The sequence below is a fragment of the Myodes glareolus genome, chromosome 4, assembly GCF_982192425.1.
Source record: "Myodes glareolus chromosome 4, mMyoGla1.1, whole genome shotgun sequence".
NCBI lineage: Eukaryota > Metazoa > Chordata > Mammalia > Rodentia > Cricetidae > Myodes > Myodes glareolus.
In genome coordinates, this window is record NC_142029.1 from 111,378,413 (window position 1) to 111,405,904 (window position 27,492).

General features: G+C 41.4%; 1 protein-coding gene across 5 annotated transcripts; it reads left to right on the forward strand.

The window, feature by feature from the left end:
- Positions 1 to 62: 62 nt before the first annotated feature.
- Positions 63 to 27,492, forward strand: Kdm4d (lysine demethylase 4D). Of its 5 annotated transcripts, none has more exons than XR_015737758.1 (3): positions 64 to 411; positions 4,226 to 4,264; positions 6,000 to 7,173. XR_015737758.1 is itself a non-coding variant. In XM_087905874.1 (3 exons), the coding sequence occupies exon 3, from the start codon at positions 25,288 to 25,290 to the stop codon at positions 26,716 to 26,718; it is 1,431 nt and encodes a 476-aa protein (XP_087762000.1). In that variant the 5' UTR covers positions 69 to 411; positions 23,639 to 23,906; positions 25,020 to 25,287; the 3' UTR covers positions 26,719 to 27,492. The 5 variants fall into 5 exon arrangements, 2 of the variants coding, with proteins under 2 accessions (XP_087762000.1, XP_087762001.1); XM_087905874.1 differs by lacking the exons at positions 4,226 to 4,264; positions 6,000 to 7,173 and adding exons at positions 23,639 to 23,906; positions 25,020 to 27,492 and having other exon boundaries at positions 69 to 411; XR_015737760.1 differs by lacking the exons at positions 4,226 to 4,264; positions 6,000 to 7,173 and adding an exon at positions 15,304 to 15,611 and having other exon boundaries at positions 63 to 411.

Sequence of the window (27,492 nt, forward strand, 5' to 3'; positions counted from 1 at the left end):
CGTTTATCAAAGGCTGAGGCTCCGACCAATCTGCGGAGACCTGGGAGGAAGTTTGTGTGACGTCGTTGAGGGGCGGAGCCAAGGTGGCTCTCAGGGGGCGGGCGTTTGAGAGCAGTGCTTCGGAGTCGAGCGTGAATGTTTTTGTTGTGTCTTTGAGAGCCAATTACTTAATCTCTCTCGCGTCTTTTCCTTCCCCGACCCCCTCCCAGACTCCTTCGCCGCCGTGCTGCGAGGACGGAAGGCGCCGGGGATCGGTCCGCGTCTCGCAGGCGTGAGATCTGAGGAGAACGCGCCAGCTGGCCCAACGGCTCCTGCCTCAGTAGACCCCGCAGCCTAGGGACTAGAGTTGTCACTTAAGTGGACATGAAGAAGGCGCAAATAAGTACGGGGGCAACCACGAGCTTTCCAAAGGTACCACCCTGCGAAACCATTAGCCTTGGAGGCAGGCTTATAGTCGCATTGCTTGTTAAGATAAAGATGATAGATAGATAGATAGATAGATAGATAGATAGATAGATAGATAGATAGATAGATAGGCAGGCAGGCGGGCAGGGGTTATAGTCGCATTGCTTGTTAAGTATATATATATATATATATATAGATAGAGAGAGAGAGAGAGAGAGAGAGAGAGAGAGAGAGAGATGCATTAATTGGTGTACTGTAACGGGAGATGCCATGAGCGTTGACGACAGTGATCATTTAGAGAACAGTGGGCCTAACAGCCAGGAGGAACGTGAGATGGAATTAAGATGACTTCCCAGCGTTGTCTTGGTGTTCCATCAGTGAGATCTTGGGAGACGGCAGACGCACAATAAATAAATTCGGATTCAGTTCTCCAGTTTGTCCCAAGTAGAAGACTCTACCCAAACTGGACATTTCGGTGCCCTCCAATCTTTCCTTTGGAACTTTTAATAAAGAAATAGAATTAGAAAAGACAGCCTCCCCCTCCTCTGTGAAGCAAAAGGTGAAAGGCTTCTTTTTTCTTATATAAGCCATGTTCCTCCCTCAGCCTCACAAAGTCTAAGGACACGCCATCATATTAGCGGCTCAAACCCGAAGTCCAACATCCACTTCCTTGACTCTTTACATCCTGTCCACTTGCCATTCTTACCCAGTATTGTAAAAATTATCCTGAAGTTCATTTTCCTGTAGCCACACTCATTCAGGCCACTGTCATTTTCCTCTTGGATTGTAATTACCTCCAAATGAACTTTCCTGTGGTTTTGCACAGAACAATCGTGTTTTAGGCACTTAGGATAAAACAGTCACTTGTCTTTACTTGATTCTGAGGCTGCTTTGAGCACATCTGTCTCCTGCCTACCTTCCTGGCTTCAGTCAGTCATGGGTACACCATGCTCTAGATACACTCAACTGGACATTTCTGTTTCTCAGAGCAAGGCAGGATCCCAGTGTTTATTTTGAGTTTAGAGATAAGGTCTTGCTATGTAGGCCAGGCTGACTTTGAACCTAAGTCCTATGTGTTCTGCACTGACTGTCCTCCTGCCTCAGCCTCCTGAGTTCAGGTCTGCATCCTTGTGTCTGTTAAAGTCTTGCACTGTGTTCTTCACCTCTGCCCCATGATAGCTGTAATGCCATTTTTCCAGGTCTTAGCTCACCGCTGCTTTCTCAGCGGGGGTTTCCCTTGGCATGCATACTGTACCCCCACTCTTCCCATGCATAAATTTATAGCACCCAGTTCTGTACTTCCGCAGTACTGAACACCAGCAGGTTTCCTGTTTGTTTCATTACCTATACACCATCTTTTTGGTCTGAGCCACAATGTTGAGACCAACTATCTATGTGACTCTTCTGGCTTCAACTCCAGTTCTGCCCACCCTAGCTGTGTACAGTTGGGCAAATTATTTTCCCTTTCATGCCCTCCATCCCTTGTGTGAAAGTAGGGGTCATTCTTTCTCTTGCTATGGTGATTACATAACCATTTATAAAGTGCTTAGAACTATCTCAGCAAGCAGGCTGGCCAAATCAATATTGTCTGTTATTATTATTGTCTGTCTAACAGTATTAGAATCTAAATTTCAGAAAAGCAGGAACCCTGCTTATTCACTGGTGTCCTCAGCATATAGAACATATGTGATACATAGGAGGTGCTGAGTGAGTACTGGCTGAATGAATGGCATGCATGTTATAAACTGGAAGAATGAGATTTCAATCACAAGATGGTGACAGAGGAAAGTGCCCAGTTTTTATATTCCAGCTGCCTTTATCAACCTCTCAATAAGTCTATTTAAATTTTGATTTGTTAATTAAACATTTGATGATTCCATTATAGTTTAGCACAAGATAAATTAGTTCACAAAATTAAAAGCATTTGATTTAAATAGTCTGGAAGTATTAGTAAGAAAGGTAAAACCAAAAAAATATTAACTTATAGGTCCTGATATGAAAATGGTAGCATAAAGCTTTTAAATTCAACAGTGGAAACACTTAGGAAAAAGAAATGAAGTTGGAAAGATGTCTGTATGAGCCAGGGTTCTCCAGAGGAGCAGCGCTAACAGAGTGAACATAGATGATAAGGGAGTTTGCTAGATTGGCTTACGTGATGCAGTAAGGTATCCACACTGAGTAGCCGTACAGTCTACAAGGCTACATGCAGTCTCAAACAGTCCCACTCTGGTTCTGAATGCCTGAAGCATTCCTTGAGAGCCACTGGTCTTCAGTCCACATTGGAAGACTGAAGAAGCTGAATTCTAATATCAACAAGCAATGATAGCAGCAGGGGAGCTTAACTGGACAACAGTCTAGAACAGGGAGATAACTGGACAGCAGCCTAGAACAGGGAGATAACTGGACAACAGCCTAGAACAGGGAGATAACTGGACAATAACCCAAGAGCAGGGAGATAACTGGAACGCAGCCTAGATCAGGGAGATAACTGGACAGCAACCCAAGAGCAGGGAGATAGCTAAACACCATGATGGAAGACAAGCAGGCAAAACCTAAGACTTTTCCTTTGGACCTTTTTTTGGTCTGACTACCACTAGAAAGTTCCATCCTACTTCAAATACTATGATGAAGAAAGTCCCTCACAGGTGGCCTGCTAGCTTGTCTCACATTTACCATAAACTTACTAAGCTTTTCCTGTCTGCTCTAGTTTATAAGCAGGATCTTACTATGTAGCCCAGATTAGTTTAGTAACCTCATGGCAGTCTCCGCCTCAGCCTCCCCTGTGCTTTTATTTCAAATTGATTACCACAGAAAAGTAATTGACCCCCCATTCTGTCTACAATCATCATCCCCTGCTTGCTCACTTGGTTCCTTGCAATATTTTTCACATTCCCTTCTCCCTCTGCACCCTCTTTCTTTAGAGTAGAAGATCCCATGAGTGTGCAGTTTATGCATGTGCATCTGAAGGCAGGAGGTTCATATCGGTGCCTTCCTCTATTGCTCTTCCCCTTTGCTTTTGAAACAGCTTCTCACTAACCTCCTGCTGTTGGCTGGGTTGGACTGACTAGCCAGAAGCCCTGGAGATCTTCCTGTCTTTGCTTTTCCATCCCTGGGCTGACAGGTGTTTTCTGCCACACCTAGCTTTTGTTGGGAATCAGAACTCAGGTCCTTATGCTTGTACAACAAGCGCTTTACCAACAGAACCGTCTTTCAGGTCCTCTAACAGAAGATCTTTGAATTTGGAAAGATAAGATTCTCTCTAGAAAGATTATTTGCTTGGCTTATCTAACAGGTAACTTTCTCGTGTGTCACTAGAGATGAGGTGATCCTATCTAGTTCTTGGAACTCAGTCCTATTCCCAAACCTTAGAGACACATGTCCCATCATCTCTTATAGATCACACCAGGTTTATATGCACCTTCACTTTTAATAGAGCAAAGGTAGTGCTTTTGTGTGGTAACACGTTATATGCAGTACTTGTGATTGCAAAATTAACTTTTCATGGAGGAGACAATATATGAATTCCAGCTTCAAAGGTTACAGAAAATGCTGTCCAAAGGAATAAAAGAAACCTTTAAAACCTCAGAACGACATTTCAGAGTGTCTAGCACCTGCTGTTTAGGAGGATAGTTTGATGAAGGCAGAACATTACATGGCTTTAGAATAAACAATTTAAAAATCACTTTGATTTTAAATTTAAGCTGGGTATGGTGACCCATACCTGTGATCCCAGTACATCGAGACTGAGTCAAGAACCCTATCTAAACATTTTTTTTTTGTCATGAGCTAGGCCTGGATAACACATGTGTTTTAATTCCAGCACCATGGAAGCAGAGGCTGAAGGATCTTGAAATTTGAGGTTAGTCTGGTCTACATAGTTAGTTCCATGAGAGCCAGGACTACATAAGTAAGTTATTAGGAGATGTGAATGAAGTCAGTATCTGAATGTCAGATTAGAAAGTAAGTTTTGTAAAGTCTTAACATATACTTAGCTCTACTATGACTGATACACATAATGTAAAAAAGGAATACAAACAACTGAATAAAAACTGCAGAAGAGATTCCAGTCACTATAGAAAGTAAAGCTGGAGAGGTGGTTCTGGGGTTAAGAGCAGTTACTGCTCTTGTAGAGTACCCATTTCCAATTCCCAGCATCAGCATCTGGCAGAGACTCCAGCTCCAGGGCTTTTATCACCTTTTTCTGGCTTCAGTGGGCGCACACACACATGCACACACATACATATGTGCGCATACTCACACATAGGTGTACACAATTAAAAACATAATAAAATCTTTTTTAAAAGAAACACAAAATACTCACTTTTCAATGATAACACTACAGTACTGTGTTCCCAGCAATTTATTTAAAAAATATTTGAATGAGGTTGAGAAGAAAAAGGACACACAGACAGTAGAGGGATATTGGCTTCCCAATACTCTCCCTGGAGAAGCCAAAATATTCCTACAGTGGGCTCCAAAGTTTCTTGCTTATGCCTTTCCGGCTTGCATACCTTCTTGCTTAGTCGCAGTTCCTTCTGCTGTAGAGCCTTTTCTTAGTGTCTGTGAAGGGTCTTCCTTACTCAAGTGAGGCCAGCCAGCTAAGACATCTTAGTTAAGATGTCAGCTGTTTCTTTCCTCTAACGTCCTGCACTCTTGTCTCCCATAGTCTGCTCTTCTTTTCTTTTTACAGAGTATGTGTGTGGTACTGTGTTATGCTAAAATCACTGCTGCTCCACCTCCATGCAGAACATGTAGAATGCAAGTTCCATGAGGTCATGCTCAGTGGTTTAGACCAGCCATTTAAAACAAGGACGAACACTATCGTTTGCCCAGTGAGACTTTTACAAATGAAATGAGTGAGCAGATGAATGAATAAACCTTACCAGGAAGAAATCCTGTCTGGTGTAAAAGTTGTTTCTTTTTTCATATGTGTCTGTCTTTTTGTGGCATATGTGACATGAACAATTGGACAGTCTACTAGTGCACTAATCCCTAGAAAAAGGCCACTTCTCATCTGTTTACCCAAGTCTTGATTTCAGGACTTACAAGACCTAGGGAAAATAATTCGTTTCAGAAGGTAGTCTCTTAATGTAAACTCATGTGATGATCAGTCTCCTCTATATATACCATCAAAATTCTAGTTAGGCCAGCCACCCCCAATCCAGTTATAATTGTTATCAAATATCTCCATTTTGACCAGTTGAATCATTCCCCTACATCTATTAAACCCATCATCTATGAACCTGATAGCTCAAAAAGGTAAAATTTTTTTTTGTAAGAAAGAAAATGCATGTATGTGACCACCTCCTTATCTGTGAACCAAGGATTAGGGTTTAGGTCTATGTGTTTGTACAGCAAGCAATCTTACTGAATCAGCTCTCTAGCCTCCAAATTATTTTACTAAATGCCCATGAATTTCTAAATGAAATTTGATCTTGTCAGCTTTGAACTTTATGCATATTTAAATGTTTATATAAAAAAATCTTTTCTTTTGTGGTTTTCTTTTGCCCTTCCATTTTATGTGGTGTGTAGCTGTGTGGAATTTGACTGTAAAAATGTACTCTGTAAATCTAACAGTTATGCTTCTGTTACAGTGATCTTTAAAAATAAAAGTACTACAGCTATTCTTGCAAGCGTGCAGAGGAGTACACATGTGCATTTTCTATGAACCACATCAGCAGGGGGAGAGCTCTCCTTGTGGAATCTCATCATGCCTGATACTGTACAGCATCTCAATTTCATCAGACTTGGCAGTGTGGGTAGTGACCTGTCATTGAAATCTTGACTGTGTTTCCTTGATGTCTAATTCATGTTTATTATCTACTTTGATTTCTTTGTGAGGGATTCTTCTATTGAATCGTCTTTTACTTACAGATTTCTGAGTTCTTAAGGCTTGAGGTAGTAACTGGTGCTGCTTAAGCTGCACATACAGCTTCCAACATCTCATTTGGAAATATTTGATACTGACTTTTATAGATGGAAATCTTCCATTGGGGGAGTTCAGCTTAACAACTTTTTATTTTTATTTTTTTTGGTAAGTGCATGCTATATTTTAGTTGAGAATGACTTTGCTTTGAAATCATGTTGGTACTCTCTGTGAGTATCTTCTTAAGACTTCATAGAACTTTCTTAGGCAGCCAGGCATTCATTTTGTCTGTAATGTAATACTGGTGTCTTGTTACCTAGTTGAACAATTCTTTTTACCGCTTCCTCTCTTCCAAGATCTCTTTGCCCTTTGTATATTCAGGGGCCAAATGTCAAATTCTATACACTTGGAGTTTTAACTGGAATAACATTACATTTGCAAATTTAAAAAGTGGTGTTTATAATGATTCAGTCTTTAGATTTAGGCACGAAGTATATCTTCTCATTTCTTTAGATCATCTTTATTTTCTAAAGCATGTCAGTATACTGCTTCTCTGTGTATATTCATATTACTGCTTCAGAAATCTCACAAGCTCTTGCTGGCTTTAGGTGTCATTAATATCTAATGTTATTGTCAATGATGTCATTCTTAAATTTGGATCATTTGTAACTGGTATATGTAAATGTAGTTGATTTTTGTATATATCTATTTGAAACTTAGAGAACTTGCCAAATTCTTCTGTTAATTCAAGTGGTTTACTCTGAATATTTTTACACACACACCATCTGCCAATAATGATGTGTTTCTTCTTTTACAGTCTCTTTCCATTCTGCCTTCTCTTTTCCCTTGCCTTGTGTTGGTTAGAACTTCCAGGACAATGTTGAATAAAGATTCTGATCCCAGGTGTCCCTGTTTTTTTCTTGATATGCAAGATAAGACTTTTAACTTACTACTATTATGTACAATTTTGCTGAAGGTTTGCAGTGATATATTTTATGGGATTTTCTTACTATTTGAGATTGCTGAAAAAATAATACATTTAAAAATGTCTTATATATTACACCTAATTTTTTATTATGACATTTTATTATGACATTTTCATATGTGCATATAATGTATTTATTATGACATTTTATTATGACATTTTCATATGTGCATATAATGTATTTTGTTCATATTCATATCTCTTTCCCTCCCACTGATTCCACTTCCTAACTAATCCCTTTTCTACTTTTATATCTACTTATTTCCTTACTTTATTTTGTGATCCAGTGAGTTTCCTTAGGGTTGCTTACAGGATCATGGGCATCTTACCAGTGGCTGTACCACTGAAGAAAGTTCTTCCTTATCCTGGAAGTCATTAATTACTACAGATCTTCAGAAAGGGGTGGAGTCTTGTTAGTCCCTCCCTCTTCTCTGGCAGAATGTTGACAAACCCAGCCTTGTATAGGTCAAGCACAGGCAGCCAGAGCTTTTGAGTTCAAGAGTACAAAGGCCATGGTCATGCCTGAAGATTATTCTCCAATACTGCCCCTTAGGCATTTCCATTCTCCCTGCCACTTCCAACGTGTTCTCTGAACCTTAACGGTGTGATAGAGGTGTCCCATTTAGGGCTGAGTGTTCAACAGACATTTATTCTCAGCGCTTTGACTAGTCACCAGTCTCTGCAGTTACTGCTGGATGCTTCAGAAAGAAGCTCCTCTGGTGAAAGCCCGACAGCAGCACTGGTCTATAGTGTAAACACTGTGTTTAAATGATGAGTTGTACTAAATACTTCTGCATTTGAGATTTCCTTTTAATATGTTACTGTGTGTTCAACAGATTTATTTTAGGGTTTACCTAATCCTTTATTTATGGACTAAGCCATCTGGACCACAGTGCACATAGTCTTAGGGTCAGCGAGTTCATACTTTATTTAGAATTTTTGTGTCAGTGTCCGAAAGGAATATTAACTGTTTTCCTTTCTCCTAATGTCCTCAGGATTTGTGTCATAATACAAATTAGGAAGCATACTTTCTGTTCTCTGGAAAAATTTGCCCAAGATTGGAATTGCATTTTTTAAATGGTTGGTAAAGTTCCCCAGTAGAGCTGTCTTGAGTTTGGAAGTTTCTTTCTAAGAGTTTGGCTGATATTTCAATTTCTTTGATGGTTATGAATATATTTAATTTTCTCTATTCTTGTGTCTGTTAATATTTTTCTAGCAATCTCTCCCCTTAATTTTAAAAATGTATTAGTGTAAAATTGTCCATACTCTTGTTTTGTTTCCTCTTTGTTTTGCTTTCACGTCTCTTACAGTGCTGACCTCCATCTTACTAGAGCTAGTGATCTGTGTCTTTTATTTTTGTTCTTCATCATTCTCATTGGAGATTTTTTTCAAGTATTTTAAAATTCTCAAAAGCTTGGGTTTCTCTGTACTCTGTTATTTATTGGTTTTGTATTTCATCAATTCCTGGTATTATTTTTAGTTCCTTTAAAATTTTTTTGGAAAATTTATTTCCACATAGTTGCCTACATAGTTGATATAATTTTCTTGCCTCCAGCCTTAAATATTTAAGATTTTTACATGTTCTTGAATATTACTTGTTAGCATACCACAGATTTGAAAGGTGGTATTTTTATTCTCATTTATGTAAAATAAATTTCCTCATTTAACTTTTTAGTTCATTCTTATTAAGGGTTAACTTAAAAATATTTTCAATTTTATAAATTTGAGAATTTCTAGTATTTTTATCATTAATATCTGACTTCATTATTTTGTACTTATAGAACATATTCTGGATATTTTTAATTTTTGCCACCTGTAAAAACTTATAGTATAGCCATACTCTATGGTCAGTTTTTTAAAGTATTTTTAGTACTTGAAAAATGTATTTTGCAGTTTGAGAAAATACAGTTCTGTGTTTCTGTTGCTTTTTTAACTTGGTATATCAGTAAGATTCTGGCTTATACTGTCATCTCTGGGTCCCTTTATATTTAAAAGGGTCTTAGATTAGGTGCTAAATGACGGGATACAATAGTATTAAAGTCTAAAGCAGCTCTTACTATAATCTGCAGTGAGTATAGAATTTTTAATAAGTCAGGCAACACATTCACTAAAGGATGTGTCTAGTTGTCAAGAATTTGGTTTGTGTCAAGTTCCAAAGCAAAGGATAATAATAACTAGGAGCAATAAAAATATTCTAGACTCAGTGAACAATCAAAACAGAACTAATAAACATATTTAAGAAGGAAGGTAAAATCAAGAAATAATGAGAAAAGTTTTGCTTATACAAACACACACCAAATCCCAAGGCACATAGAATGTAAGGAAACAGATACATTATCTTCATACTTAAAATATGATTGCTGTACGTCAGGATTGTGTAATAGGCAAGAATGCTCACTTAAAGAGCATGAAGTCTGGCTGCAGTTTGTCTGGTTATTTTGGTGTAATCCTAGTTCACATGAATAGGAGTTTACTCTGGAAAGGATGCTCAAGGGTAACTATAAGTGGAGTCAAATTCTACAAAGGGGATGAATATAGAAGGGGAGATTTTTGCATGCCAATCATCAATGTCAAGTGGTATAGAAGTTAAAATGCTAATCACATAGGTATGTACAAATGGAGTGGATGAAAAGTTTAGAAATGGTACCTATAAAAACAAAGCAAAAGAAAATATTACAACCAAAAATGCAGATTTGTTCTCCCTAACAACAAATAACATAACAGTGCTCTACTGTGGATGGGGGAAGGAGAAAGGAAGAGAAGGTGCCAACACAAAGATGGACATGTAGACCAGTGGATCCAGGAAAAAAACAACAGAAAACCTTTGACATAAATCCATACTGCTGAAGTGCTGAACTAGTCATTGGAGAAAAGACAGCATCTTCAACAAAGTGTGGGGAAAACTGATTTCCACATGCAGAAGAGTGAAATAAACCCTTATCTCTCATCTTCCATAGAAATCAACTGTAAGTGGATTTCAATCCGTAGTGTAAGACCCCAGAATCTAAGGAGACTAGAAAAAAAAATCAATAATAATAGGTAACGAGTTTCTGAATAGAAACAGTAGCTCAGGAAATGGGGCAATTAGCAGCAAATGGGACTTGAGAAACTGAAAGGGTTCTCTGTACAGCAAAATTAGTGAACAGCATGCAGAATGGGAACAAATTTTTGCCACACAACAGAAGTACTTAGTCATCTGGGAAATGCAAATTAAAGTCACTCAGATTCCATCTTACCCCTGTCATGCTAGCTATCAAGAAAATGACAACAGATGCTGGAGAGCATTTGGAGAAAGAGAAGCCTCATTCACTACTGATGGGAGGACAAACTGATACAGTTACTTTGGAAATCAGCTTGATTTTTTCTCCTCAGAAACTTAAAAATAGAGCTTCCACATGACACAGCTATTCCATCTCTAGACACCAAAAAGACTGAATATCTTACTAAAAAGATAATTGCTCTTGTTCATGGCTGCTAGAAAAAAGGAATTGCTAGGAAAATAAATCAGTCTACATGTTCATCAATAGATGAATTAATAATAAGAATGCGGGACATCTGCACAATGGAATTTCAATCATAAAGAAAAATGGAGTTAAGTAATCAGCAGGAAAATGGATAGAGCTGAAAAGTAGTAAGAGAAGTGTCCCAGGTTCAGAAAGACAAACACTACGTGTTCTCATTTGTGGATATTAGCTTCAGATTTTATTTCTGTATATCTACATAGGAGCTGAAGAACAGAGACATCAGAAAACTAGAAAGAAGCCCATGAGAGAAGCGACAATTTCTTACAGTGGAAAATTGCTCTTTAATGAAATCTCAGTCATGTATGCTACATTTAAAACCTTAAAGTTACAATTAATTGGATTAGCATCTGACCATGTGTAGAGAATTCCAAATTCTGGATTGTCTTCTATTAGCTATTGCTGTCCAAATTTACTTCCAGCTGTATTTTCTCTTCTGACTTTCACTGGGAAAAATAAATAAATAAAAGGTACATTTGTGGTCTCAAGAAGACAGACCTCTTAAACAAGACATAAAAGGGACATAAAAGGGAGTAATGGAAATGGAAAAGAAATTTAATTGCATTTAATTTTTTTCAAAATATGTGTGGCTTATAATTTAAATGGAGTTTGTGGCTTAGAGGTAAGGTGTTTGCTACTGGACAACTGACTTAAAAAATCTGTCATAATTCACAGAATGAAACTTGGGAAATATTAGTAAGTCAACAATAATGAGATGAATCAATCACATTGTCAACAATCCAAGGAGCTGCCTAGCAAGTGCCCCTGGAGGAAAGGAGAAAGCAAAAGGACCTGCTCTGTTGGTGTGTTTTTAGGATGGCCACCAGTAGACGACACTGACACACGTGTGCACAGATGTACTGGATCACAGGTCCCAAATGCCCTTAAAATCAGACTGCCAACAAAACTGTCAGGACAATTCAAGCAGAAAAACAATAATCTTAAAATACCAAAATGGTGCCAGAACAACTGGATATCCAAGTACCAAAGAATGAATTTAGATTCCTACACAAAATCAATTTCAATTGAGACCATAGACTTTAAAAGATCAACCAAAAAAACAAAACCTTAGTAGATAATACAACATATGCTTCATAACCGCATACTGAGCAGTAATGAGTACCTCAGACACAGCACCAACGGCAGGCCACAATTCAGAACATTGGTAGATTGGACTTGGTCACGTGAGCAAGATAGGCAGGACCAGAGGGAACCTTCATCCGACGATGGATGGCGATACAGACGGAGACCCACATTGGAGCACTGGACTGAGCCCCCAAGGTCCAAATGAGGAGCAGAAGGAGGGAAAACATGAAAAAGGAAATCAGGACCGCGAGGGGTGCGTTCACCCACTGATACAAGGGGACTGATCGAATGAGAGCTCACCAAGGCCAGCTGGACTGGGACTGAACTAGCATGTGATCAAACCGGATTCTCTGAATGTGGCTGACATGGGGACTGACTGAGAAGCCATTTACAATGGCACTGGGTCTTGTTTCGTCTGCATGTACTGGCTTTTTGGGATCCTAGTCTGTTTGGATGCTCACCTTCCTAGACCTGGAGGGAGGGGATAGGAACTTGAACTTCCCACAGGGTAGGAAACCCTGACTGTTCTTTGGACTGGAGAGGGAGGTGGGGGAGAAGGAGTGGGGGAAATGGGAGGGTATGGGGAGATGGGGAGGAAGTGGAAATTTTTATAAACAAACAAACAAATAAATAAAAGAATCTAAACTAAAAAAAAAATTTATCAGATTGTGTTGGTCATTGTAGCACATTCCTGTATTCCCAGCAGCTGGCAGACTGAGCCACATTGCCAGGCCCTGTCTTAAAACACCAACCCAAATAAAAATATCTAAGCGTGTGCACTTCAAAAGACATCTCACAATAGATAAGACCTCTTTCAATTCAGGAATAAAATAAAGCAAAAGGTTTGAACAGATATTTCTCCAAAAGCATGCAGAATGGTTAGTAAGCTTTTGATAAGATCCTCGATAGTCACTATTGAGTGACTGTTAAAACAGTTTTAACAGTGAATGTTAAAACCAGGGTGAGCACTCCTGGAATTTCTCTGAAAGAGAAGACAGTAACTCTTGGACAATTGCACAATTGACACCCTCATAATTGGTGGAAGAAAAAGATACTGCTTCTGGAAAACAGTGTAACAACTTTTCAAAATGTTAAATAGAGCTGTTGATTAGTCCAATAATTTTAGGTATCAGGACAGAATTGTCCATGAATGTTTATAACAGCATTGTTAATAGCCTCAGAGTGAGAACAACCCAGATTTATGTCAACTGTGAACGGATAACTATAATGGGGTCTGTTTGTACACTGCAGAACATTATTTGGTGATAAAAAGAAGCAAAATATTGGTATGTAATGCAACACAAATTCAAGAATTTGCCGTGTGGAAGAAGCCAGGCCCAAAAGACCACATATTCTACTTTTTGCTTACATTAAGTATCAGGAGTAGGCAAATTGAGAAGAGTTGCTTTGGTGTGAGTGGGAATGAGCAATGACTGAAGATGGAAACAGGTACTTTTTGGGAGATAGACATGCCTTACAATTAATTTACAGGGGTTATTGTACAGCACTACATGTAAAAACACGTCGGCTGCCCAGCATTGAAGTGTATATTTAAATGTGTAAATTCTGTCTCAATATTAAAAAAGAATGCCTGAAACAAATGCGAAAGGTGAAGTTATCAATTCTTACAAGCTGGATTGTAGGATTTTGTAATAGATTATCTGATTTCTATTTGCTTGTTTCAGAGAAGGCTCCATAGTGTAGCCCTGCCTGTCCTGAAACTCACCACTTAGCCTGAGTTACCCTCAATATCATGGTCCTCTTGCCTCTTTTGGAATGTTGAGATTATAACCTCAACTACTACACCTGTGTGTGTGTGTGTGTGTGTGTGTGTGTGTTGTGTATCTCCATTAAAAAAATCTGTGCATGGTGGTGCACGCCTCTAAACCCAGCACTCAGAAGGCAGAGGCAGGTGGATCTCTGGGTTTGAAGCCAGCCTTGTGTACAGAGAAAATTCCAGGACAGCCAAAGCTACACAGAGAAATACTGTCTCGAAAACAAGCCAAACAAAAAGCCCCTCGGACACCACAAATTCCCGTGCTCCAGTTATGCGTAGCTGGGCATGGTGGCACATGCTTTTATTCCCAACACTTGGGAGGCAGAAGCAGGTGGATCTCTTGAGTTTGAGACCAACCTCATCTACAGAGCAAGTTCCAGAACATCCAGAGAAACCCTGTCTTGAAAGAAAACAAAACAAAAACTTCAAACAAAAAACTCTTGGACACCACAAATTCCTGGCCCCAGTTACTAATTTAAGAATGTATAGCTGGACATGGTGGTACACCTTTAATCCCAGTACTTGGGAGGCAGAGGTGTGTGGATCTCTTTGAGTTCTAGGTCAGCCAGGGCTATGTAAACAGACTCTGCCCTGTCTCAAAAAAGTATAAATTTCAAGTCTTTTAGTTAGACTCACCTTTAGGTATTTCCAGTGTCGCCATCTCTAAAGGAAATGACTAGGTTCTACTAGAACACTCATAGCAAACACAGCAGTTACTTAGCTGGTGCCTGCTTCTTAAATACATTTAACTTGCTACAGGGAAACCAGAGAAAAAATGCAGTGCAGAGAGCAAGTGAAACCCAAAAGCAAACTAATCCTCTCAAAGAGAAGAGAAAGTCTGCAGCAGTTATCTACAGTGAGCCTTCACACAACAGTGGTTTCTGGAGCTGGAATGATAGGAGATTGGCTAATAACAAAAGAACAAGATGCTGAATAGAGACAGGTAATAAAATTAGGGGCTCAGTCATGAGGTGTGGGGTCCAAATGATGGCTTAGGTGAAGATGGAAAGGAGAAATGGAATGGGAAAGAACACATGAAAGAAATGACAAGGCTTTTGTTTCATGGCAAAGCAGAACATAATAATTACATAATTTGTGTCAGGCGTACTTGGAGCAGTGACTGATCAGACTCATCATGCATATCTTAATGAAACTGCACAAAATGACCAGAGGAATATTCTAAAAGTGAGCCCAGGATTGAAACAGAATTTATAAAAGGATTAGCAAACTGGTTGGTTTTATAGTTTGAGAAGTCAATAAAATGCCTTCAGAATTCTGAAAGGAAAACAAGAGCATAGAGCAAAGATACTTTTACACATCCAAACTCTATCAAACAGGTGTGTTATTTATAGCCACCCAATAACTTTAAAGTTTTTATTTAATAGTTAAGAAACTTTTTGACATGATCCCTGCCTTGCTAGAGCTGAATCTGGAGTTCTTTACACAGCATCTATTGCAGCAAAGATGGTAGACATTGACTTAGCAAGACCTTCTAGATGCATTTTGCCATGTATCTTTGTGATAGATGGGAGAAGTTTGCAGAGGCAATAGCGACGTGAATTCTAGTGGAAAATGACTTTTGTTCAGCATCTTTGATGCCTTTGGTAAGAGAAGAATTTATGAATACCCAGTACAGATTGTTGGGTATTCTTCCCGGATGCAGGTCTCAAACCCCTTCTGGAGATCCTTCATCTCTAATGAGTCTCTCAGGACGTGACCCCGTGGATGACCTGTGCTGAACCAAGTGTGCACACAAGGAAGGAGCCTGAGGGATCTGTCATAGTGGAGTGGTAATCCCTGGATGCAGAGGATGGAAGTGTCAGCTCCAAGCAAACATGGGCCTCCAGGAAGAGAGAAATTTGCTTCAGTAACCAGTTTTCTTTGTGCGTTTTGATTTAAATTTCTAGAAATGAATCAGAATGAGTGTGTATAAAACAAAGAAAGGAGAAAATATTAAATTTTTATGAACAAGCAGTGACGTCAATGTTCAATGCACAAATCATCTGTGGCTAATTTTATGCGCTGAAGGTTCAGTACTTTAACCCGAAAATTTGATCGCACTAAGAGGGGGCAGGAATAATCTATGTGAGTTGGGAAAAGACATCACAAAATAGATCTCACAGATTTTATTGTATGTGTTTATGATATCTGAAATTGTAAAGTCGAAAAGCACATGAAAAGCAGAAGAAATAGCTAAACTACACAAGAAATTGGCTTCAGGGAACAGCAGTGAAGGAGAGAATATGTATGGATGAGGCTTATCTCAGTTGGATGCTGTAAAATTCACTGAAGTTTAAGGTGAAGGGAGGTTGTGTTACAGTGTTGTATAAGATTTGCAGACTCATTCGGGGAGTGTATTAAAATTGATAATTCAAAGTAATTTCTTCATTGAGTGGTGTATCTTTGTAAGGAGGGATCTTTGTAGTTAGTACAACTGTTCCCACCCCACTTCCCCAGAAAGTAACTAAGATGAAGTTAGTAATACCATGCCCAGCTTGTCATACACTGAAGTCATAACATGACGCTGACATTGCTGAATTTAGAGACCAATTCCTTGTCTTCAGGATTTATGTCACGATATAAATTCTACTGATTCTTCCTGCTATGTATGTCTTTATACCCATTCTTCCTGTACACTCTTGACGTGAATGGATGCAGAGAATAGTGGCGTTCAGGGGCACAAGCGTACAGGAAAAGCCAGCCACCTTTCCCCTTTCCCTTTCCCTGCAGCTTATGAGGAATGGATCACCAAGGTTTATGGACAGAGATAGGCCCTGTGCCTTCAACAAAGAAACACATCTCTAGAATTGATGCATTCCTTGCCTTCTGTGACCACTGGAGGTGAACTCTGTCTGCCAAGCAGACTGCCTTCTGGGAGCTCCCACTTCAGTGCTTAGTAGGCACCTGCTAAATAGTAACCGTGGATTATGGAGGACAGAACTTCACCCAGACCTTGGACTAGTAGAGAATATTTCATGCAGCAGAGTCTTAGTTTGGGTTGGAATGCAGGACTTGAGACTTTGGGAAAGGGAGAAAGAAGTAAAGTGAGAGAGGAAAGACCATGGAGTCAGGGATGATGGCCAAAAGTATTTGACATGAACCGGCGACTCAGATAGAGATACATACAGCAATACATCTGGGTGGGCGAGCCATGAAGACAGGAATTTAAGTGCCATCATTTTTTTTTTATTTTCCCAAACCTCCTCGAAGTGACAATAACAAGATTTGTATTTTGACAAACTTACAAAGGAACCAAAACAGATAAGATAGCAGATAGTGAAGACATGTGGAAATTTGAAATGAGATGGAGAAATACATGTTGATTTATAAAATTCTGCAGAAGAGTCCTCACCTCAATTATCAGGAAAGCCAAGCAACACAGCTCTCTCTACAGGACCCGAGGGCATTGCTATGCCATTTAGTGAGACTTTTCCTCTGAGATCTAGGACGTTGTCAGTCAGATGGAGCAGAAGGTTACAGCTGAGGGTCTACAGCAGGAGAAAAGCTAGTTTCTGAACTGGAGTAAGCAAAGTTAGGGGAATTTCTACAAGTCAGATAATGGAAGTTTGAACTGCTCTTTTCCTTCCACTAGACCTGTTGCCTCCAGGAGAGAAGAAGGGAGACCCTTCATTGCTGAATATGGCCAGCCTAGAGGAAACAAGCAGGCAAGAACTGTTGGAAAGGAGCCCACGTGCCCCCAAGTTTCCAAGCAGCTTTCCTGCTCTGGGACTAACCAAGGACTGCGATGTGTTTGAGGATGATTTTTTTTTTCATACTACTTTTTTTTTTAAACAATCTTATTTTACATACCAATCCTAATTCCCTCTCCCTCCAGTCCTCACTCTTCACCCTCATCCTTCCCACCCCCCATCACTCCTCAGAGAGAATGAGGCCTCCCATAGGGAGTCAACAAAGTCTGTCACTTTATTTGAGGCAGGACCAAGGCGCTGCTCTGTGTATCTAGACTGTGCAAGGTATCCTTCCACTGGAAATAGGAATCAGAAAGCCAGATCATGCACAAGGGATAAATACGGGTTCCATTGCTAGTGGCCCCACAAACTACCCATGCCACAACTGTTACCCACATTCAGAGGGCCCAGCTTGGTCTTATACTGGTTTCTCAGCTGTTAGTCAGGGTCAGTGAGCTCCCACTAGCTCAAGTCAACTGTTTCTGTGGGTATCGCCATTATGGTTTTGACCCCCTTGCTCATATCACGCCTCCCTCTATAACTGGACTCCAGGAGTTTGGCCAGTGCTTAGCTATGAATCTCTCTGTCTGCTTCCATCTGCATCTGCTTGTTGGATGTTCTATGATGATAAGGTAGTCATCAATTTGATTACAGGGGAAGAGCAGTTAAGGTGCCTTTTCCACGATTGCTTAGATTCTTAGCTGGGTCATCCTTGTGGTTTCCTGGGAGTTTTCCTAGTGCCTGGTTTCTTGCTAACCCCATCATGGTTCTCTTTCAAGGTATGTCTTCCTTTGCTCTCCCTCTCTATCCTTTTCCCAACTTGATCTTCTAAAACCTAAATGTTCTCCGCCCACTCCCCTTCACCCTCCCCACCTTTTACCCCCTCCCCCATACTGTCGATTTACTAAGGAGATCTTGTCTACTTTCCCTTGTGTGTGTGTGTGTGTGTGTGTGTGTGTGTGGCGGGGGGAGGAGGGACATGTATGTCTCCCTTAGGGTTCTCCTTGTTACCTAACTTCTCTGGGTTTGTGAGCTATAGTCTGGTTATCATTTGTTTTATGTCTAATATCCACTTATGAGTGAGTACACACCATGTTTGTCATTCTGTGTCTGGGTTACCTCACTCAGAATGCTTTTTTTTCTAGTTCCTTACATTTGCCTGCGAGTTTCAAGATGTCATTGTTTTATTTTTGTTTTGTTTTGTTTGTTCGTTTTTTAATTGCTGAGTAAGTACTCCACTGTACAAATGCACCACATTTTCTTTATCCATTCTTCGGTTGAGGGACATCTAGGTTGTTTCTAGGTTCTGGCTATTACAAATAATGCTGCTATGAACATAGTTGAGCAAAATGTCCTTGTGGTATGGATCTGCATCCTTTGTGTGTATGCTCAAGAGTGGTATTGCTGGGTCTTGAGGTAGATTAATTCCCAGTTTTTTTGAGAAGCTGCCATACTGATTTCCAAAGTGACTGTAAAAGTTTGTACTCTAACCAGCAATGGAAGAGTGTTCCCCTTATTCTGCATCCTCTCCAGCATAAGCTATCATTATTGGTTTTGATCTTAGCCATTCTGACTGGTGTAAGAGGGTATCTCAAAGTCATTTTGATTTGCATTTTTCTGATGGCTATGGATGTTGAACAGTTTCTTAAGTGCCTTTCGGCCATTAGAGATTCTTCTGTTGAGAATTCTCTTTTTAGATCTATACCCCATTTTTTAAATCGAATTATTTGCTATTTGGATACCTAGTTTCCTTGATATTTTGTTCTTTGTATATTTTGGAGATCAGCCTTGAGAATGATTTATATATACATGTAAGAGATCAAAACCAAGATACAAGCACCCTCTTCAAAGAGACTATGTCAAGGAACTAAACTCTAAAAACCATTGATATTTTAGCATTTTAAGAGATGAATGTGTCTGCAAAGCAAGATCAATATGAAAAGGGGAATCCACAGAAGCGATAAAAAACCAAGACAACAGGAATGACCTATCGCATATCAAAAGTTCAACAAAAGAAAACTTTAAGAAGATAAGAAAAAATCTCAGAAGATGCAGTATAGCAATAAAGAAAACTAGAGAACCGGGAGAAATAAAAAGATATCCCAGGGCTCAACCCACACGCATCCTGGCGTCAGTTAACAGACGATGCCCAGAAGAGGAAGGCAGGTGAAGTCATCAGCGAAGAAACTCGCAAACTTCATAAAGATAACCTGGGTTGTCAGGCTATTCAAGTTTAAGGACATTGGGAGAGAATCTCCTCTGGGGCAAAGGGGGAGCCAGACTAAATGAAACCACTACAGCAGCACAGATAGCTCATCCATAAAGAACACAGAGGCAGCTATACCAGGACTCACAAAACAGTCTTAAAGATTAAGCCCCAGGATAGAAAGTTTTATTATCACATAAAAAGAAAAAATTAAGACAATGCTTCCATGTGTTTACGTGGGACAGTATATACAATATAAAATATTAAATATACACTAATTATTTTAACTTCATTGAAATTAAAGAATATAAGAAATATGCCAAATAGGTAGAAATGTTAATACATCTAACAAAGACTGTAAAGTGACAATGTTTAAGTTATATGTAAAATGTTCATATAAATGGGTTTGCTAATGCCACTGTTAGCAAAAAATGGACGAAAGAATGAGGTAATAAGATGATCCAAAGGTGAACATTAGTGAAAAGTTTTTATCTCCAGGGTGATCCAAGAAATGTAAATTATAACTTGTTACATTTCACCAAGTAGTAAAAGACTTAAAAAATAAATTTGCAACATTGGGGAATGAACATTTCTTACAGAAAAGCTTTGGTACTACGTGCTAAAAATCTTAAAAATAATGCTGCAATGCCGGGAGGTGGTGGTGCACACCTTTAATCCCAGCACTTGGGAGGCAGAGGTAGGCGGATCTATGTGAGTTAGAGACCAGCCTGGTCTACAAGAGCTAGTTCCAGGACAGGCTCCAAAGCTGCAGAGAAACCCTGTCTCGAAAAAAACCAAAAATTAATTAATTAATTAATTAATTAATGCTGCAAGGATGTCATTTCATTGACAAGTATGTGCTCTGAGGAATTTCATCCAACCAATATTTTACTGCATGTGCTCTTTCAGGTACTTGGAACTGAGGTAAATATTTGCATATGATTGGTAATAACTGTGGACTTGTGAGACAAGAGATGAGTCATTTATTTCTACAGAACGTTTTCAGTTATGGAATAAGTAAATGGCCAAGAAAGATGGCGCTGTGTAAAGAAACGGTGACTAGTGTCTGAGGCATAGTACCCACAATGCAGTAATCCCATGTAAAGCAATAGATGTGGAACATGTAAGGCACACGAAAGACAAAGGCTTTCCTCCTACAATCTGTGCTATGGCTGTGGCAGAACAGGTTATCAATACTTCAGTTTCTATCTTCTCTCCTTTAAAACACACCCCCCACACACTCCCACACACGCCACAACGTAGACATCATTGTTTTTTACTTAAGTTTATTCTGTGTGGAGGGTTTCAGGGAAGATTGCCATAGTGCATGTGTGGAGACCAGGGTACAGCTTTGGGCTCTCTCCTTCACTAGGTGGGTCCTGGGGCCGGAGCACAGGTCTGTGGAGACGGAGCTCAGGTCTGTACAACAGGTGCCCTGCCCTCTGAGCAGTCTGCCTGGCTGAAGGCATTGTTTTAAAAGATGTGGAGCAATGACTTTCTAATTTCCAAAAATCCTAAAGTTAAAACATCAATTATGTTTTTAACACTGATGAGATCAAATACTTTCCTTCAGGTGTCAGAGCATCCAGTCTCTCTGCTGAAGACTGTGTAACCATGACTGCATGGACCAGATAGTCTGCTGTGACAGGTGTTCTCTACTGATCCTGTGGGCTCTACTTCAGAGAAACCAGAGGCCAGGCTCACTGTAAAGGGGACCATTTTAGATTTGGTACTGAAGGATTGCTGTAACTATTGTTGGCAGATTCTAGGCAATTTTTGTCGTGAGTGCAGACTAAACTTGCAAAAGCAGATTACTGCCTTGGGATATACAGAATTTTAAGACTATATACAGGGACACACTGCCTTACACTTTCTAGAACCCTTACAAATGTAGTTTAGAAAACTCTACAAGCCTAGCTTCAAGTGTATTCAGTTCAAAATTCAGTTAGAAATGGTACTCGTGTTACTAGCAAGCATTTTTATCATATCTTAGAGCAAAGATCCTCAGTGTGGTGTTTAAGTCTCCTTTCAAAGTACCTCGCCTTTTCAGACCATGTTTGCAGACTAATGAAATATTTGCCTATAAATATATATATATGTATTAATATAGCAAAGTAATTTATAAAATCTTTGAATTGTGTGTGTGCGTGCACATGTGTGTCTGTTGAACGCCTGGGTGTGACACATGTGAGTGCACACATATGAGTGTGCACTTGTTCTTATGTGCCTATGTGGAAGGTCAGAAGTTCATCTTAGGTGTCTCTCCATCTTGTTTTTTGAAAAAGAGTCTCTCACTGACCCAGAGTTGGTTGTTTCGATTAGACTAGCCCTCCCCCCACCTGTGTGCCTCTGCCCCTCCTCAGCTCTAGGGTTGCAGACAAAGCACTATGTCTGACTTGTGCATGGGTACGGAGGATCAAGACTCTGGTTCTTATGTTTGCCCAGCAAGAACTTCACCCACGGAACAATCTCTAGTCCCATAGATGACTTTTAAGATGAAAACTTTGGAGTAAGAGGGGAGATTGTCACATGATGCCTGGATTATGGGTAGTAGGTGGGAGATTGTCACATGACGCATGCATGGAGTATTGGTAGTAGTTAACCTTCAAGACTGGTGAACTGACTTGGGGAGTGCTGTCAGCAGGAGAGCAAAGTAGGCAGCATCCTGAGCCTCCTCATGGGGAGGGTAAGAGCACAAACGGACTTCTTGAGGGTGAAGCTGGCCTCAGTCTCACAGTAAACTCTGCTGATGCCTTTGCCATCTGGAAAATGAGGTGAAATAGTGGAGGCAGGATAGCCATGTCACCTTTGGTGTAAATGAAGACGTCCACCAGAATGAGTCTCAGGGGAGGTGACTCACTGTCCTGTACAGTTGACTCTCAGGGCCTCAGTGGAAGGTTCAATACGGAGAAGCAAGGTGAGAGCATGAATAGTAAAGGGCCTGTGGCAATAAGTTACACAAAAGGGACAGACAGACGACAGACAGACCAGTGCCAACCAACACCAACAGCACGACAGGAAGAAAGTTGAGAAGAATGAGAGTTGAGCTTTGAGATAAGATTGCCCTTTTGTGGTGCGTGGTGGTCGAGTGCATGTGTGGAGGGGGGTCAAAGGAGAGAAAGAAATCCGATGAGCAAAAGGAAATCCAGAGAAGAGGGATAGTGCCCTAGAGGTCAAGGACTAGGAGAAAGGGGAGGGTAGTCCACAAACCGCCCACAGGAGTAAGGTGTAGCCCCTAGAGCGCCATCTGGTGTGGGAGGCCAGACTCTTGAATGCAAACTTTGAAGTTTTGACCCATTGTAGTATGGAGAAAGGTGAAAGGGAAATGGCATTACCCATGAAAGAGGCTGATGACTCGTACCTTAATAAAGAAAATGGTGCTACTGTTTGCTTAACTGATGGAAGTCCTGAGATGAACGGGAGTTACTGAGGTGAGGAGTTGAGGTGCAGAGACCAGCTCAGGAAAGGAGTAGCCGCTTCTGAGAGGATAGCAGGAGAGACAGGCCGCAACCAAGAGGAAGGAGCAGGATGCTGTGGGCCAGGGGGCCTCGTTTACTCCTATCTCTAATAGAAGTGTTCCAAGGGCCTACAATAAATTCCCAAGATCTGTGGGAAATAACATGACACACGGTGGAGCTCCTAGTATACTGAGTGGACGACAACAGGACTGGAGGAACTTGATACTGGGGACACGAACTGATGGATTTCATAGCATCTCCACATCACAGTCTTCAGAAAGCGGAAATGCTGACAGAGCCAGCTCCATGGAGCAGCTATGAGCTGGGAGGATATGAAACTTACAACAGCGGTCACAGCCGATTTAGGTCAAGGTGATAATTCCTAAAGAGAGCTGCAGGAGAGGAGAAGAGTATGCCATTGAGAAAGAAGAAAGATAGGGGTCGCGTTCTCTTGTTTAGGAAGGGGTAGAAGAGGAGTGAAGAAGGGTTTGGGGGGTGAGAGTGGGAAAGGAAAGAAACAGTAACAAGGCAAAGTGAAAACTAGGGGAGATCTCAAGACAGTTACAAAACAAGGATTCAGTTTAAAGTGTGGTTAGTTTAGAAACCATTTTCAGAACCTCATGCTCTTCACCTCTCCTTTCCCAGGACTGTGGCGGAAATGCTTGACCCGATGGGGAAATAGCCCGAGAATGAAACAGCCTCCCTGTTCTCACTGTCTTCTTATGTAGAAGAGATGAAATGCTCTATCATTACCGTGTGCTTCGTCTTCCGTCTGGACACCACCACTCTCTGACCCTCTCTCTGGTGTACAACCATGGAACTCTGGCCTGACTGAACATCAGCACTTGCCTTTCTCAGACATCTGGATAGCTCTTACAGCTCTGTCATTCTGCACTGGTCTGTGGAAAAGCAGGTGTACAAAACGTTTTTGTGACCGTCAAATCTAACAATGTTAGTTAAGGAAATTCATAACCCATATTTCTTTTTTTCCTTTTCTTTCCTTTCCCTTTTTCTATTCTTTTCTTTTCTTTCTTTCTTTCTTCCTTTTCTTTTTTTCTTTTTCTTTTTTTTGGGTTTTTCATGACAGGATTTCTCTGTAGCTTTGGAGCCTGTCCTGGGACTAGTTCTTGTAAACCAGCCTGGTTTTGAACTCACAGAGCTCCGCCTGCCTCTGCCTCCCGAGTGCTGGGATTAAAGGCGTGCGCCACCACTGTGCAATTTACCTTTTCTTAACAAGCTCTTCAGATTCTAATTCCCTAGATTTTCAATTCAATGTTTGGTTCATTTTTAATCACTCCTTTCCTTCTAATCCTGAACTATTTTAGTGAGAGGAGAGACATTTGTAAGATCTCTGAGCTGGAGAACTGGTCACAGTGATTTATTCTGGTAGGCAGTAGGCAGCATCTGGGGTCAGAGCAGATCGGTAACTGCAGATCCCACCTTAGGCTCCCATGCACAACCACCTCTATTTCTCACAGATACCCACTCTGTGGACTATGGACACTGACTTTGAACATAAATTTCTTTGTTTCATCCCAATCTTACATAGATGGATCATGCAATAGGCATCCTCTTCAGTTAGAAAATCCTGCTATCAGCTTCAGAACATTGGTTCCATATAAAACACTCATCTTCTCGCTTGGTGACTTCTGCTGTGTAGACGTCTGACAATGTCCTCTCCACTCCACTGTTAGTAGGAGTTTGCTGTTTGCAGACCGTGCTCATCAGAAATCGTATTACCAGCACTCACTGTCTAGGCATGAGCATTTTCTGCAACTATATGACTGGATCATAGCACACGCCCATGTTCAGTTCTAGAAACACTGCCACAGGGATTTCTAGACTGACTGCATCACTTTCCCTGGGTGGGGATGAGAATCGTTCTGCTTCCCAGCCATACCTTCATTAGTACTGTACTGACAGTAAGCAGAGGCAGAGGACCAGCTTCTGAAAGGGCTGGACAATTGAGTGCTTCCTTTCAGTTTCCCAGGGCCTTTACTAAACATCTGAAACTTTATTCTTGCAGATTTTGTTTTAGTCACTTCCCCGAGGACAACATTCTGCTGCACCAGCAATCCCATAGACAAGAGAAACACAGCAGAGGTTGCGACCCCTCAGAGGCTGGAGTGAGCTGACGACCAGAGCGCTGGCATGCCTAAGGCAGGCTGCTCCTGGCGCATCTCAGAAGCTGACTGGATTTTCTGCTGCAGCATACCCACAGTAATTCATTGTTTAAAAGAATCTTGCCCCTCAATCCTGTGTATATATTAGAGTTTGGTGTTTAAATTGAAGCTATGAAGTCTAAGTCTAACTGTGTTCAGAATCCAAACTGCAGCATAATGATATTTCGTCCCAGCAAAGAAGAGTTTAATGATTTTGACAAATACATTGCTTACATGGAGTCCCAAGGAGCACATCGAGCTGGACTGGCCAAAGTCATTCCGCCCAAAGAATGGAGAGCCCGGCAGTCCTATGAGGACATCAGTGACATGTTAATAGCCACTCCCCTGCAGCAAGTGGTGTCTGGCCGGGCAGGTGTGTTCACTCAATTCCATAAGAAGAAGAAAACCATGACAGTGGGGCAATACCGTGATCTGGCCAACAGCAAAAAATACCGGGCCCCACCACACCTGAGTTTTGAAGATTTGGAGAGAAAATACTGGAAAAATCGGTCCTTTGGGTCGCCAATTTACGGTGCAGATGTCAGCGGTTCCCTGTTTGATGGGAAAACTCAAAACTGGAACGTGGGACACCTGGGAACAATTCAGGACCTGTTAGAACAAGAATGCGGCATTGTGATTGAGGGCGTCAACACGCCCTACCTGTACTTTGGCATGTGGAAGACCGCCTTCGCGTGGCACACGGAAGACATGGACCTGTACAGCATCAACTACCTGCACTTTGGGCAGCCCAAGACGTGGTACGCGGTGCCCCCCGAGCATGGCCGGCGCCTGGAACACCTGGCCAGACAGCTGTTCCCGGGCAGCTCCCAGGGCTGCCAGGCCTTCATGAGGCACAAGGTGGCCCTCATCTCCCCCACTGTGCTCAAGGAAAATGGCATCCCCTTTGGACGCATGACACAGGAGGCTGGGGAGTTCATGGTCACATTTCCCTATGGCTATCACGCTGGCTTCAACCATGGCTTCAACTGCGCAGAGGCCATCAATTTCGCCACCCCGAGGTGGATCGACTATGGGAAGGTGGCGACTCAGTGCAGCTGTGGGGAGGCCAGGGTGAGCTTCTCCATGGATGTCTTTGTGCGGATCCTGCAGCCTGAGCGATATGAGCTGTGGAAACGTGGCCAAGACCAGGCAGTTATGGACCATACAGAGACTGGTTCTGCCAGTCCGGAGCTCACCACCAGGCGGGTGACCCAAGCACCAAGAAAACCTCAGGGACAGAGGCACCTCCAGCTTCACCAGGTCTCACACTCTCTTCTGCCTATAGCCACTGGCAGTAAGATTGCTTGCAGCTACAGGCAACCATCAGATGCCGCAGTTGGTGAGGTCCCGAAGCCTGATCGAGCCCCTGTCCCACCACCTACCCTGGGTCCATCATCTTCTCCTCACCACATGTCAACTGGAAGACCCGGTCTTGGTCGACGCCATTGTGAGCTAGGAGCGCAGGAGTTCACCAATGAGGCTCCAGTCAAGAGGCGCCAGCCAGCAGGCAGGGCAGACACAGAGCTTCTGGCACAGTCTAAGAATGGAGCTTTGATAGCCTGACCTGTACCTGTGAGGTCAGCCACACTGGATCCTGCAACAGCTTCTGAAGGTGGATTGACCTCTGACCCCTAAACAGATGTCCCGCCTTACAGCTTACTGCCCCGCACTCAGGAAGCTGGTCAAGGCCAATGCCTCAGAGTTCTGACAGAGTTGGTAGGACACTGGCCAGGTCGGAGAGAGCTGCTTGTCAGTTCTAAGCACTAAACTCATGTACACCTTCCTCTTTCCAGAACGTGGCAAGCCTCTAGATACTGGTAACTTCCGGGCTTCCAGTGAAGTTTCATTGGCCAGTCATTTCTGGTTTCTGAGAGCTAAGTGCAGCTGGCGCTGCTCAACACTGACCTCCCATCCTCTGGGTTAAGTGTAGAGGAAGCTGAAATTCAAGTTTCCCTCCCTCTCTTCCATTTCTTGAAAAATGTCAGACATTTGACCACTAGATTAGTAGTCTCTCTCTCTCTCTCTCTCTCTCTCTCTCTCTCTCTCTCTCTCTCTCACACACACACACACACACGCACACGCACACACACACACACACACACACACACACACAACTGCCATTTGAGAATCACAGATGACTTCTCTAAGTTGGTGTATGAAGAATGTATCTTACCCGGTGTTCACAAATAAAGGCAAAGCAGCCAAAATGTTGAAATTAGACTTGATTTCCAACACTGTAGTTTCAGGCAGTGGGATCTTTGGGACAAGGACATTTTCTGTTTCCAGACAGCCATGGTCATGTCTAGTCTGAAAGAATAAATCATTCTGCAGTTCGCA